Genomic DNA, 14,288 nt, shown 5'->3' on the forward strand with positions numbered 1-14,288 from the left:
ACAAAATGGAGGCAGGGGACCTATCTCGCTCTTCTTGCCAGGTTCAGTGGTTACAAAACTCATCTGAGAGGAACAACTTTGCCTCCACTGAATATTACAGTTATACCAATTTTTCCGTATATCAGGGCTCACAGAGTGGCATGTCTGTCTGCAGCTGCAGAAAGGTGCCTAAGTCAAGAGGCAGGAGGCATTTGTTGCAGCTGTAGCTGTACCTGCTGCGATGCATGGCTCAATGGATTCGGCTACCAGACACGGATGCCCAAAAGAGGAAAAATACAAATAACAAAAGAAGCTTTACTTTTTATTGAAAATGTAAAAATCATGTGAATCATGTACAATATTTTCTCATAAGGAAAATTTTAGCTGTTTCATAACGTTTCACAAAACTGTAAAACATTTTAGTTTTATAAAGACTTTTTCATAAAACAAAGATAAAACTAAAGTAGTATTACAAAGCTGTTTTCTAAATCATCAACAGAGAACTGAAAATGTTTAACAGATTAAGTCATACAAGTGGCAGGAGGAAGGACTCTTCCATTTGTAAATCTGCAGAGAACACACAAAGGTATAGAGGGGCATGTTTTTTTTTTTGTTTCAAAACGTTTAAAATCAAGTGACATGTTAAAACAGTACAGACGTGGATTCATAGGATGGTACAAGTTCTAGGACTGCATTTCTCTACACTACCTCAAACAGTGCAACAGTGATTCAGTGTAAATCTCTACAGTGTTTCATTGATTCAATACTTGTGTTCAAGTATGTGTCCATGAGAATGATCAAAATCCCTACTTAGCTATTTAAATTTTCTTGTTTATAATATAAGTTACAGTAGATTATCCCCTTCAGTATGTTTCTAAATCAAATGAACTGATTTCATAATACATTCTGTAATAACCTGTTCAATAATGTTAGCTTACTCACCTCAACATCTGTTGCAAAATACACAAGATCATTCTGACTCTGAATGCCAAAAATATAATAAAATTAAAAAGGGCTTTATTTCCATATACAACAAAACTATTTGGCTAAATTAAAATAAATTCAAGATAACATGATCTCTTTTTTTTTGGCAACAGAGAGATGACCCTACTGAAAATAAACATTTAAAATACTAGTTACTATTTTTTTTAAATTCTGATAAATGTATCCAAAATTGTTCATATAAAAATTAATCACAAAAACTTCAGAAGATAAAACAAGTTGGCTGTCTAACCAAAACAATTTAGGATGTCTGGCAGGCAAAATAAATTAATTTGATTAAATTATATGTAATCTGATAATATTTGGTCTGAAGAAGCGTGCGTGTGTCTGTGTACGTGTGTGTGTGTGTTTATAAATAATAAGATTGCAAAGAGCTGAGAGCCAGCTAGCCTGACAGAGGTCAACTCTTTTGTTGCATTTTTTGCGCGTAAAAGTCCCTGCACGTCTCACAGCACCGCTGATACCATCTCATGTCTTGACAAAGGTTCTTCTCTCTTATCACCCTGCAGTACACAGGCCACTGGTCTCCCAGGCACTTGAATGTTAAAGCAGCTGTGAGACAACAACAACAAAAGCAAATATACATTACTGTTACATTTATTAGTGAAGAATCAGGTAGAAAAGGTGACAAGGACACCAGAAGTGTATCTGAGGAAGGGAAAGGAGAATAGTTTTAGATATTCAACAAAAGAAAGAAAAAAAACCCCATCCTCCTGCTGTCAATATTTTCAACATTAAATTTTTTTAAGGCTAGTTAAATTTATCAATTGGATTAAATTGCATTGAATCTAAATGGTTTTATGTCTTGCAGCTGTCTCCTCACCAGGGAGTGAAGCCCATCTTTCTGTGCTATACAGAGGTGGGCTGGGGCTGGGGCTAGGGTTATGTGGGGGCTGCAAAGCCAGTGCCAGCAAAGCTGCACGAAGCAGCATCTCCAGCTGAAACTGCTCTCAGAGACAGAAGTTGCCACTGGAAAACCAGGAAGCATCAGCTTGAACAGTACCAGAATAGGGTTCTCAATGACACCTGTAAGGGGATTTTTTTTTTTTTTAATCAGAGGCAGGGAAATGTAGGAACTAAAGCATGGAGACTGTTGCTGGTTTCTGATCAACTTTTGCTCAACAAATCAAGACTTTGTGCCATGTTGTCCATGAATGGAAATTGAACAAAGCTACATGATGTCTTACATCATCCTTCTTGGTTACTGAAATAATCTACTACACCTTTAGTTTTGTCTGGCTTCTTTGTTCAAAGGAACAGAATTATATTCTCTTGCTAGCTTGAATACTACAGATGCCACTCTATGTGGCCCTCTTACAACGTCTGAAGATAGTTAGCAAGTCCTATGGTACATTTCATAATGCAAATTCATTTTATCTAGAAAAATGAAACTTACAGTATGGAATTAATAACAGTTGATATGTTGGCAAATATACTTGTCCATGCCCAATTATCACATTTTGTGCTTCTCAGATGCACAAATACTGTGCATTTCATACCTTCCTGACCTTCTACTCTCCTCTCCAATTACATTCCAAATGTTGGGTTTTTTTTAAAAATTGTCTTCCAATACATTGGTAGACATCACCCTTTCTTTAGTTGCACCAATGGATCTTCCCTCCTCCATGTCAAAATCAGGCTATTAATCCTTACCTCCATGTCTTTCACGTCATATCTTCACCCTGATACTCAGGTTGGTCTATTAGTAGTTCGTTGCTGCTTTCTAGCTCTGGGAATCCCTGACTACCAAATTCTTCCCCAGAAACCTCCTAAAATGACAAGGACACCACACTAGCCTGAAAAGCCACTGTTTGGTTTATCCTGCCTCCTCCCACTGTTATAACTATTTGGTTCTCTCTAAGAGTCATAAAGATTTGGATGCAGAAGCCTGACTTCTCTTGTACGCCTGTTGTACAGACCAGGGATATTTTAATGTCTGTTGTCTTTTTTCTTGTGAAGTCATCTGTTAATCCACCCACCTGTTTAGATTATGAAAGCCTTTTACAGTGCTTATCATAGAAGGACCCTGGTACCAAATTTGGGTCTTTGCACATTCAAGCTATAGCGCGTTCATGGAATTAATATGGGAAAACAGTGAAAAAATAGGGCACAAGGAAGAGACATCATTTAAAAATCATCATAAACAGAACTGAAAAAAAAGTCAACCTCACAGAAGATTTGAGTTACTCTCCCTTTTTAACAGAAGGGAAAGAGAAACTGAGAGCGTATTTATAAAAGAGTAGAGATGGTGCAATCCACATCAGTTTACACTAGCCCCTCCCCCCATACTGCATAATAGCAATGGAACTGGAGGCCAAAATGATCAATATATTAAAGACAAGCATTGCATTATGTATGCTGGAGCTGTTCATATTTCTACTGGAGTGGATTCTGACTCCTGCTGTATGAGGTTGACCTGTAGATTACTAAGATTAGTGCTATATAATCCATTCTATAAGGACAACATAGCTTCATCTTTTTTTTGTGCACTTCACATTAAGTAAAATGTTAATGACTCTGACGCTGTATTTTTCCTGTGAAACTTTGTGATTCACTTTACTCTGTGAATCACAGACACAAAACTGCTTATACCTCACCAGAGGGACAACTCAGTGATTGAGCGATGGCCCCTTGCTTCTGAGAGATCAGTTGAACAATGACAGATAAAAGTATGAAGGGCAACCTTACAACAGTGAAATAGCTGAGAGGGCCATAAGCAACAGCTGCCATCCTATCCAGCAAACTGAAACAATGACTACTACACAGAAATGTTTAAGGGTTAAAAACTTCAAAGAGAAACACCCTTCAATGACTTAAAGGAAGGATTACATACAGCCTGAAATGTTAGACTTGCTTTCCATGCAGGAGTAATCTATTTGACAGGAGGGTTTATCTTAACAAAGGCTCTGGAAAATCATCTGGAAAGGGTATGCTGTCTTACAGCAGGGCTTTGAATACTCCCCAGTCATGCTCAAGAAGCAGATGAACGATTTGAGGAGCTAATGGTAAGACCATCGTCATCAACCTACTAGGAAATAACAATTAACAGAATTAACAGTTCTGTAGTTAAGCAGTAACAGCGTTCATCCAGTAACAGCAAATCTCTTCATGTTAGTAATTTTCCTTCACATGTCCTAATCCATCAGGCAGAGATTGTACACATTGTAGACATCTGAACTAAAGACAAGTGGAAAGAGCTATGTGTATTTGTGGAACAAATAAGGACCTTCCTGAGCTCACAAATATAATGAGAAGACAGTTTGCAGAGCTTTTAAAGAGAAAACAAGGTATTTCCTTACTTTAAAAACATTTGATAAAATTTAGTGGACAAATATATATAAACATATATAATATGTTTATAATGTCTCTGAAATAAAAATTTCCTTTGAAGATGTTTTGTGTCTGTAATATCATATAGTCCAATAATACGGTCCTTCCTTGGACAACAAAATCCTTCACCATTTTAAGATACAGCCTCTGACGTAGACACTGGAAAACTGAGGCAGAGAGATGAGTCTCTGCATAGAATTTACATCTTCTGAGTCCTAGCCTTCTGTTTTTAAACTGGGATTGCCATTACTATATGGAGAGAAAGAACTAAAAATAGATTTCCAGCAGGAATGTGTCATTTTGACTGCTTACCTAACCTAGGTGATGTTATTGTGTTAACATTAATTTTCTCATTGCAGGGGTGGAGATGACAGGGTCTGTAGGCTGCAGGCTTTTCTGAGGAAAAGCATTCATTGCCATGCCTTCCCGTGATCTTGTGCATGCACTGGATGACTCGGGACTGCATCCCTTTGCCACAGGTGACGGAACACTGGAACACACAGAAGACACACATTCATTGGAAAGGTATTTTTGCCTGTAAAAATGACAGTGAAATGCCAGTCCAGGTGAAGTCAGTGGCCGCTCCTTCAGTTGTCAGCATTCCAAGATTTCTGCCTTCCATTCCATTAGCTAAATGAAAATAAATTTTAAAAGCACCCATAAATTGGTAGTATTTATTGAAGGACTGATTCCAGCAAACTGTTGCTGTCAAGGTTCATTGTGTAGAGCCTGTGATGAAACTGAAACACAGCAATGTGCCCCTTTAGGGAGCAGGGGCTGTTTTCCTGTACCTGTATCCTAATTTACTCTTATTAGAGGTGAAAGTGATGGAACAAAATAAAATACTCACAGATACTGACAGAGGAAAGCATTTTTGATTAAGCCATTACTCCTGCCACTGCTTTTTCTACTGAGCAGAGTGTATGATTCCTCTCTTTGCATCACATCTTCATGTTTTCACGTGGGTCCCACAAATGAAACACACAACGCGAGACACCCTGCCTGACCTTTAATCAGCCTTCCCATCTTGTTGCCACAGAGAGTGAGATAAGAAAAGAAAACAGCCAAGCACTGTAACGATGGCAACATTCTACTTCTATCACAGTAAAGTACCATATTAGAATGAAAACTTGCACAGTGCTGTACAGATGCATACAAAACCTATTCCAAACTAAAATACATGCTTTTCCCTTCGCTGACATTTTGTGAACAAAATTTCACAGGGTGTGAATTATTTTCAAGTCCATTGACATACGTTCATTAGCTTTAACTACAAATGTGTTAAAAAAATTATGTATTGCAATTTGCTCCTACCTGCTAATGATTTTGACTCAAATGCTCACATATTTCATTAAGTTAAGTTTTGAGGAAATGTACTATAGAGGACATCTTCAAATATTAATCTATTTCTTGCAATGAATGATATGAGCACTGGCTAAAGATTTATGCCACTGGCTTCCACATAATATTGAAAATATTCGTACCCTAAAAAATCTTAATTTCATAAATATTCAGAAAAAAATTTCCTCAAGCTTCAAGAAGAAGCTGAAAAAATATTGGGAGAGAAAGACAAGAAGCAGGGACTATAACAAAAGAGGTTTCCCAACCACCCTGTCTCAAGATGGAGATGGAGAAGTATAGTTAACTTTAAAGAAAGAATACATTTTGATTGCAGGAAACACTGAAGTGGTTTCTATCCTTTAGTTTTGTTATCTATAAGCTTTTGCTGTCTATGTGTCACTCAACCCTTTTGAGTGACATTTTAAACACTGCTACTTGGAGGAAATATTTACACATGCCAAATGGGAAACAGAGGCCTTGCACCCAAATACGTACATCAAGAGAGGTGAGACTCATGTTTTTTGTACTCATGAGACTCTGGGAGAAGTGCAAGAGACTAGGATATACACTTGAAGGGTGTTTTCACAAGGGACTGAACAAGGTCGAAAGCACACTTCAACTTGTAACCACATGAAATTAAACACTGGCATTCTACAGAGGCAGCAAGTGGACTTGATTTTGCTTCTGTTCTCAGAGATGTGTATCAGGAGTAACTCCATAAAGTCAATAAAGAACTACAATTTCTTGCAAAGTTAATCAGATACAGCATGCATGAGCCAAGGCATGCAAAGACATTCAATTATGAGCACATGATTTTCTATTCAATAGCAACCACAGCTTAAGATATGAACACATATACTGTTTACAGGAGGGAATCCAGCTAGTACTGAAGTCTTTTCAAAGTAGAAGTCTGTCATCAAGTTTGAATTAAGTATACAGCTTTTAAATTGCATGAGAAAAAGCCTCTGAACAGATTTTTTTTTCCCTGAATTTTCTGTCTTTTCCTTGTGCAGCTAAAAATAATCTGACTTCCTGTACTGGCCAACATTAGGCACATGGTAAAGATGTATAATCACAGATATAGAAATACCCAAATTTAATCATCAATAGCAGCCAGAACATAGATCTTAATCTTGCCAAAAGTCCAGAAACTTCTTGGATTCCTCTCTCCATAATTTCAGAGAAGTTTGTCTTCAGAATATTTTCATGGAATAGCAAGTGAGACAATGGAATAGCAAAATTAAAAAAAACTCAACAACACAAAAAGCCCCAAAACCTGAGAATGAAGGAAAGATGAACGTAATGTGATGAAGAAAATATGATAAAGGTAGTAAGATGAATATTTTAATAAAATAATAAGATTTACAGATTATCACAATGATCTTAATTTAGAGTATTGTATTTTTTTCCTTCAGTAAAAAGCTTGCATGTGGATTAACCAAAGATAGAGTATGTGTGAGCTTGTAGCATGTACGTATCTTCTTTTATCAGCTACAGAGGAGGAGGACACAACAGGCAGGTGGATCTGGTATGCAAGATGTCCTTAAAATAATGTATCTGCCTTTATCCTTTGGTTATCCTAAAATGAGTATGTGCAACCTAGCCATCTGGAGTACTGGAGGAGAGAATGGGATTTGAAAACACTAGACTTCTGCTGACAAAATGGGCTCCAAGGGTTTATCTGCTAATTGATAATGCATAAAAATTCATGTATGCAGGCGCCTTTGTGGAGAGCACTCTAGCAGCAGTCACATCTTCTCTATATCAAACGAGCTCTGGCCTGAAAGCTTCTCGTGTCTGCAACTGATCTCTCTCTCAGCTAATGGGTGTTTAGGCCCTGAGTTTCTATGCAGAATTTGGGAAGATTTTGGCATTTATATCTTAATTGGTGAACTAATATCCCTTTAATGACTGAGCTGCTAATGGCCTTTGTGAGATATTTCAAAGAGCATTATGAAGCCTTACAATGTAGTTTTCTGTCCAAAGATGTATACATCTTGCAAACAATTAATTTTAGTCTTGCATGACCTACTTATTAACATCCCAACTTTAGAGGATGAAATTGACACTAAAGGATGACAAAGAAAAATGTCTCGGTTCATATAGGAAATCGGTGTCAAAGCAGGAAATAAAATAAAAATTTGCCTTCTGTTTCATCTTATTCTCTTTTCACAGAAATGTACTACTTTTTAACTTAGTAATTATTCTTATTTTATAAAACTGAGAACTTTTATTAAGTCCTGAAAGATGTTTGGGGAAAACTGTGAAGAGGAAGGGCTACCACATTGATTTGCAATCCAAAATTTTCAAAGCCAGTTTACAGTAAAGAGAGGTTTTTCCAAACCACTAGTGTTTTAAAATCAACCAAAGATCTGATAGTCGAGCTGTGCTCCTCCTTGTTCACACATCATCATCAGCAGTGGTGTCTGACTGAAGTAGAATTAAGAATTCTACTGATTGGAAGCCAGAAAAAAAAAATCTTTTTACCATATCTATATTATCTCACATTCAAAGTAGTATGACATAGTATGAAACAGGGAAAACACACTTCACGTATGGCATTCATCAGTGCATTTGCTGCTACACAGACAAACAGTGAGATTTCTGTTTGTCTCCATGAAGTGGTCTTAAACCACTGTGCTGCATACAGATGAGCCAACTGCGGCTATAACTGAGAGCAGCCACTGAATATTGGGGGATAAAAGGCATCCATAATATTTTTCTTTTTCACCCTTCAAAGGAATGGACTTGGTCCAATTTTACCAGGAGACACCTCAACTTCTGCAAACCAGCTAGATGCAACCCAGAGCAACAGCTCTGACCCTCATTTTGAGACTCATTTTACTGCATATGCATGTGTACATTCTAGTTGAAGCTGACTCTTCCAAATCTGTCTCCTAAGCTTGCTTCATTTTGGGATTTCTCTCACTAAAAATATTAAACCTGAGGCAAATACCTCTCACTGGATGTCCAGCTGTCACATTTTAGGTAGCACTTGTGGTATGTACTTAAAGCTGCACAGCTTCTGTATACTTCTGGAGTTTCGATCTTTAAAATTATAGCAAAACTTTCAACTTCCAGGAAAAAAAAAAAACAAAAAACCTTTCACTTTTACATATTAAGCAGTGAATTTAATCAGAAAGCAATTTATCTGTCAAAACAGCTTGTATTTTCCATGATTTTATACATAAATATATATACTACGATAAAGCTTAGGTGTATAAAATTTACATAAAATGCCCACTCTAAATCAATCTGTAGTAACTTGCATCCATTTAGCAGATCTCAGCCTAATTTCATCCCACAGCTTTTCTTATTAGTGAATGCAGAATACTTTTCTATAGCTCTTCTTCTCATTCCTTCTACCTCCCAAATGTCACTCTTGCACATACTATACTTAATTTTTTTAGTGATTAATTACATTTTACTTCTGGCTGTTCAGATGACCTACACTTTAAGGCCATGTAGCTGATTAGCAAAAGTTCCCGTAGGACAACTGTGTTTGTAGGTTTAGACTAAATGTTCTAATACACAGCCAGAGGCTTTTATGTGGCTGTTAATCTGTGCATTTTGGACACAGTCCTAAAGGTACTGTAAAACCATTCAAGCAGCAAGACATGTAAAACATTCCTGTTAAAGATCACAAAAAAATTCCTGGATAAATAGAGTTAACAGCTATTTCTTTTTTGAAAGTTTTTACTTCTTTCAAAAAAATATACCCACCCTGTTTGAATTTTGTCCTACTTTTAAACTTTGTTCAGACATAATTTCAAGGACAGAAACCTAGGTGTTAAATATAACAATCCTTACACTTGGCATGCACAGCCATTACCCAAGATTCCTTCTTTCTGTTCCCTGCCAAAGATATATATTCTGGAGAGAATACATATTCCCAAGGCCAACAGCTGAGGAAGGTGCTGTAATGCCTTAGCTGCTTCCAGCTGGCCTTCATAAGAAGTAGGAATTCCTAAATTAAGGGAAAAATTGTCACTGGCAGACAGTAACGGTCAAAATGCATCTTTCTGCCAAGACAACAGGCAATCACTGCATAGGCTGATACAATCCACAATGAAAAACTCAATCTGTGAGAATATTAACAGAATTGACTTGGACAATTTATTTTCAAGAATAAATGGATTGTTCAATAAAAAGTTTTTACAAGTCTAAGTAGCATTCAAAGCGGAGAGTAATGTACTCATAAAGAAACTCAGTGATGAGTTCTACTGGAAATTATTAGCAGAGCATTCCTAATCATTTATGTATAGGTTCATCAGTTCCAGCATTTAAGTGGTTTCAACCTTTTCATAAAGTGAGTGTGAAACAAGGATAGCAAGCAGACTTGAGCAACAGGATTCATATTTGCTGACCTGCTTGCAATCTTTTCATGTATCTTATATTTTTAATGAAGTTTACTTTTGAAGGCAGATAGTAAAGTGGTGCATTGGTGTTCAAAAAAGACTTTATATTGAATTTAGCAATATTCCTAAAGATTATTAAATAAAGCAGTCTATTTAAGCACTTTTTTTTTAAATAAAGGCATTTGTGAGTAGTGTAAGTAATACAAAAAGAGGGACTAATGGATCCAAACATAAGATGGAGTCTGAGTTCTCCCATGCATCATTTCCAGGAAGGTCTTTCTGCCTCTCTCATTTCTGACACACCCAACACCTCAGTATGTGAATGCCAAATTTAAAATTCAGAACTTGTGCTAAGTTTAGCTGAAAAAATTCTGCTGTTGTTCTCTCCTGAGTTTAGTACGTTTGACTTGTCCTTATTTCTTTTATTTTTCTTTTCTCCTTTTTTTCTTCCTTCTTTTTCCCACCTGATTTTTCTTTTCTTTTCTATTTCTGGAGTAATAATTAGTACTGGGTAACTGTTCAAAAGAGATAAGATTTTAAAGTAAGACAGGCAGTGGCTCACCTCACCTTTGATAAAATGGGTTAGAGATAGGATTCCTATGGAGGAAACCATCATGACCTCATCTCAGGAATCTGGACCTTTCTTTTCTCTTTCTTTTTTTTTTTTTTTAAAATTCTTTTTAGCTTCCCATGCAGAAACATTCAGTTGTTTGGTGGATAATGGAAAACTGCCTTCGGTAACAAGACAAGAAGGAACTGAAAGTTTACAAGTAAAATTTGGTTAGGAAAACCATTTAAAATTTAGTGTAATAGTATTATTAATGAACAAAAAAAGATCTTTTTTTTCCTAGTATAGTATATAAAAATCAATACTTGAGAATACAATTACTCATATAATCCAAATCAATAGTAGGGTTTGATAGGCTTAAATCTTAACCAACTTGCTGGAGTCATCTCGGAAGTAGCGAAATAATTAAGATAAAAGTTCCTGAAAACTTCAAAGTGAAGACTAAACTTCAGCATTAAGCTGCAAAAGGCACATGGAGAGCAAGGAAGTGGTTGGTGACAGCCAACATGGCTTCACCAAGGGCAGATCGTGCCTGACCAATTTGGTGGCCTTCTATGATGGGGTGACAGCATTGGTGGACAAGGGATGAGCAATGGATATCATCTACCTTGACTTGTGCAAAGCATTTGACACTGTCCCGCATGACATCCTCTAAACTGGAGAGACTTGAGTTTGATGGATGGCCCACTCAGCGGATAAGGAATTGGCTGGATGGCCGCACTCAGAGAGTGGTGGTCAATGGCTTAATGTCCAAGTGGAGACCAGACACGAGTGGCGTTCCTCAGGGGTCTGTGTTGGGCCCAGCCCTGTTCAGCATCTTTGTCAGCAGCATGGCCAGTGGCATAGAGTGCACCCTCAGCAAGTACGCTGATGACACCAAGCTGTGTGGTGCAATTGACACACTGAAGGGGAGGGATGCCATCCAGAGGGACCTTGACAGGCTGGAGAGGTGGGCCCGTGCCAACCTCATGAAGTTCAACAAGGCCAAGTGCAAGGTCCTGCACCTGGGTCATGGCCATCCCAGGCACAAATACAGGCTGGACAGAGAATGAATCGAGACCAGCACTGAGGAGAGGGACTTGGGAGTGATGGTAGATGAGAAGCTCAACATGAGCCGGCAATGCACCCTTGCGGCCCAGAAGGCCAACCGCATCCTGGGTTGCATCAAGAGGAGCCTACCCAGCAGGTTGAGGGAGGTGATTTTCCTCCTCTACTCTGCCCTGGTGAGACCCCACCTGGAGTACTGTGTCCAGTTCTGGAGCCCCAAACACAAGAAGGACATGGACCAGTTGGAGAAGGTCCAGAGGAGGGCCACGAAGATGATCAGAGGGCTGGAGCCCCTCTCCTATGAGGACAGGCTGAGAAAGTTGGGGCTGTTCAGCCTGGATAAGAGAAAGCTCCGGGGAGACCTGATAGTGGTCTTCCAGTACCTCAAGGGGGCCTACAGGAAAGATGGGGAGAGACTCTTCAGCAGGGCCTGTTGTGACAGCACTAGGGGTAATGATTTCAGCATAGAGGGAGATTTAGATAAAATATTAGGAAAATTGTTTACAATGAGGGTGGTGGAACACTGGAACAGGCTGCCCAGACATGTGTTGGATGCCCCATCCCTGGAAACATTCAAGGCCAGGTTGGATGAGGCTCTGAGCAACCTGATCTGTTTGAAGATGTCCCTGCTCCTTGCAGGGGTGTTGGATGAGATGACCTTTGAAGGTCCCTTGCAACCCTAACCATTCTATGATTCTATGATTTTCATATAATTTTCAATTTTGTATTTATACTTTCTATAGATCTATATTTAATACAAAAATACATTCAAGTTTTAAGACCATTTTAAGCACACCTGCACCTGAAAAATCAGTTCTTTATTTTTATTTAGGACTTCAGACACATTGTTAAATTATATTTGACATCAGAACACTGGTGGATTTTACAAAAATTGAGCTTGGGAATGCTGACAAATGATTTATTACATATCAGCATTCTGCATGGCTGCAGTATTCTATAGTAAAAAGTGGAGATGCTCAGACTCATTGATAATATGCAAATATATCCACAAATTACATTTTTTAAATTGCAAGGCAAGTTTGTCTTTTATATTTAAAAAAGTTAGGCAAGTGGTCCAAAATTCAAGTCACCAGTTTCAACATCACATTATTATCTCTTTTTTTTTCAGGTAAAGGTGCCCAGAAAAGTGTGTATCCCTGCTTAAGCTTAAATGAGATATAGTCTCTAAATTGACTGAAGACCATTACAATTTATAGATCTATTCAGCAACCATAAAATAATTTCCATGCTTCTCAGTGATATGAAGTCATAGGTTTTGTTTTCCTAGTTCTGTAAATTGTGTTACTCCTTCTTGCTTTCTAAAGGCAATACAGATACAAAGAGGAAACCAAATAGTCAATGTTTTTTTGATAGAATCATAAAATCATAGAATAGTTTGGGTTGGAAGGGATCTTTAAAAGTCCCTGCGAGGAGCAGGGACATCTTAATTATGTATGATGAGGTCACCCAAAAGCATGACTGTCCTGAGGGAGCTATCAGAAAGCCAGCAGATAGACAATGTTGACCTGAGTTGTTGTGATCCTGTTATAAACTTACCAAAGACTGATCTTTCTTTACTTCTGGGTGAACTCTGTTTTGTGTCAACATTACTGGAAGCATCTGTGGCAAGATTAGATGAGGGAACTCTGGAGACTAAACATAAATCTGAACAACAGCCTGAAACAGCCTAGATAAAGCAGAAGAGTAAATCTTTCTTACAGTATTTTAAAATATGTAATAATGCCTGTAATTCTTTAAAACTGGTAAATGAATAATGTTAAACAGCTATTCTGATTCTGTCTTGCCAGCCAGAAATCATAGACTTCAACTTTAAAAATTATTTTAAAATAAATTTTCAAGAATTAATTATATTTTTAAAGTACTTTCAGCTAGTAACTAATTACAAGCTATTAGAAAACAGTAAAAAGTGAGAATCACACAGATTAAAACAAAATAACAAAAAATAAACAACAATAAATAGTTTTGTGACAAAATGAGGACTTCATAGAAGATCAAGTTTGTTGCAAGAATGAACACCTGAAGCAGTATTATCTACATTAACTGCATGAATAATAGGATAAAATACTGCATGAAAGAAAAAAGTTTTCCAACACACAAAAATCAATTAGATCCCACATGAGCAGAAGGATTACATAAGTTCTAACAGAACCCAACTGAACCAGCTAAATGAGTTACACGTTGGCAGACAATACAGTCAGAGGTGCTGAGGAAAACATTTGGAAAGAGAGAGAGAGATGATCTTACAGATGGAGATACACCAGACAAAAGAACACCTATGGGACTGAGTCTCAGCATTAGACTGAGTAATTGAACTTTTCTGCACACATTGTCAGCTTTGGAAAGACTATCAGAGAAAAAAATCTAGGCATTGTCATGAACAGACCGATGAAATGATTTGCCCAATGTGTGTCACTAAGCAAAAGTAAGAAAGAACATTAAGACAGAAATTAGAGTAATGAACATGCAGAAAAGAACTATACTGAAAAGATAAAAAAGGTATGTGGTTCAAAATATCAAGGGACTGGTGTTCACCTCCAAACTGTGGGACCAGCCATGAAAAGTCAGACAAACTGCAGTGTTTTCCAGTTTGTATACTGAGATAGACTTACAGTGTAGACTCAGGTACATAATCAATTATTGTA

General features: G+C 37.5%; 1 protein-coding gene across 1 annotated transcript in view; it reads right to left on the reverse strand.

Moving 5' to 3' along the window:
• Nucleotides 1–288: 288 nt before the first annotated feature.
• ADAMTS19 (ADAM metallopeptidase with thrombospondin type 1 motif 19) overlaps nucleotides 289–14,288 on the reverse strand; it is a 150,432-nt gene continuing 136,432 nt past the window's right edge. The window contains exons 22-23 of the mRNA XM_086770465.1: nucleotides 4,624–4,801; nucleotides 289–1,533 (exon numbers count right to left, since the gene is read on the reverse strand). Coding sequence (XP_086626591.1) covers nucleotides 1,382–1,533; nucleotides 4,624–4,801 — 330 coding nt within the window. The 3' untranslated portion in view covers nucleotides 289–1,381. The remainder of the gene's footprint in view (nucleotides 1,534–4,623; nucleotides 4,802–14,288) is intronic.

The sequence above is a fragment of the Chlamydotis macqueenii genome, chromosome Z, assembly GCF_036417535.1.
Source record: "Chlamydotis macqueenii isolate bChlMac1 chromosome Z, bChlMac1.mat, whole genome shotgun sequence".
Classification (NCBI taxonomy): Eukaryota; Metazoa; Chordata; class Aves; order Otidiformes; family Otididae; genus Chlamydotis; species Chlamydotis macqueenii.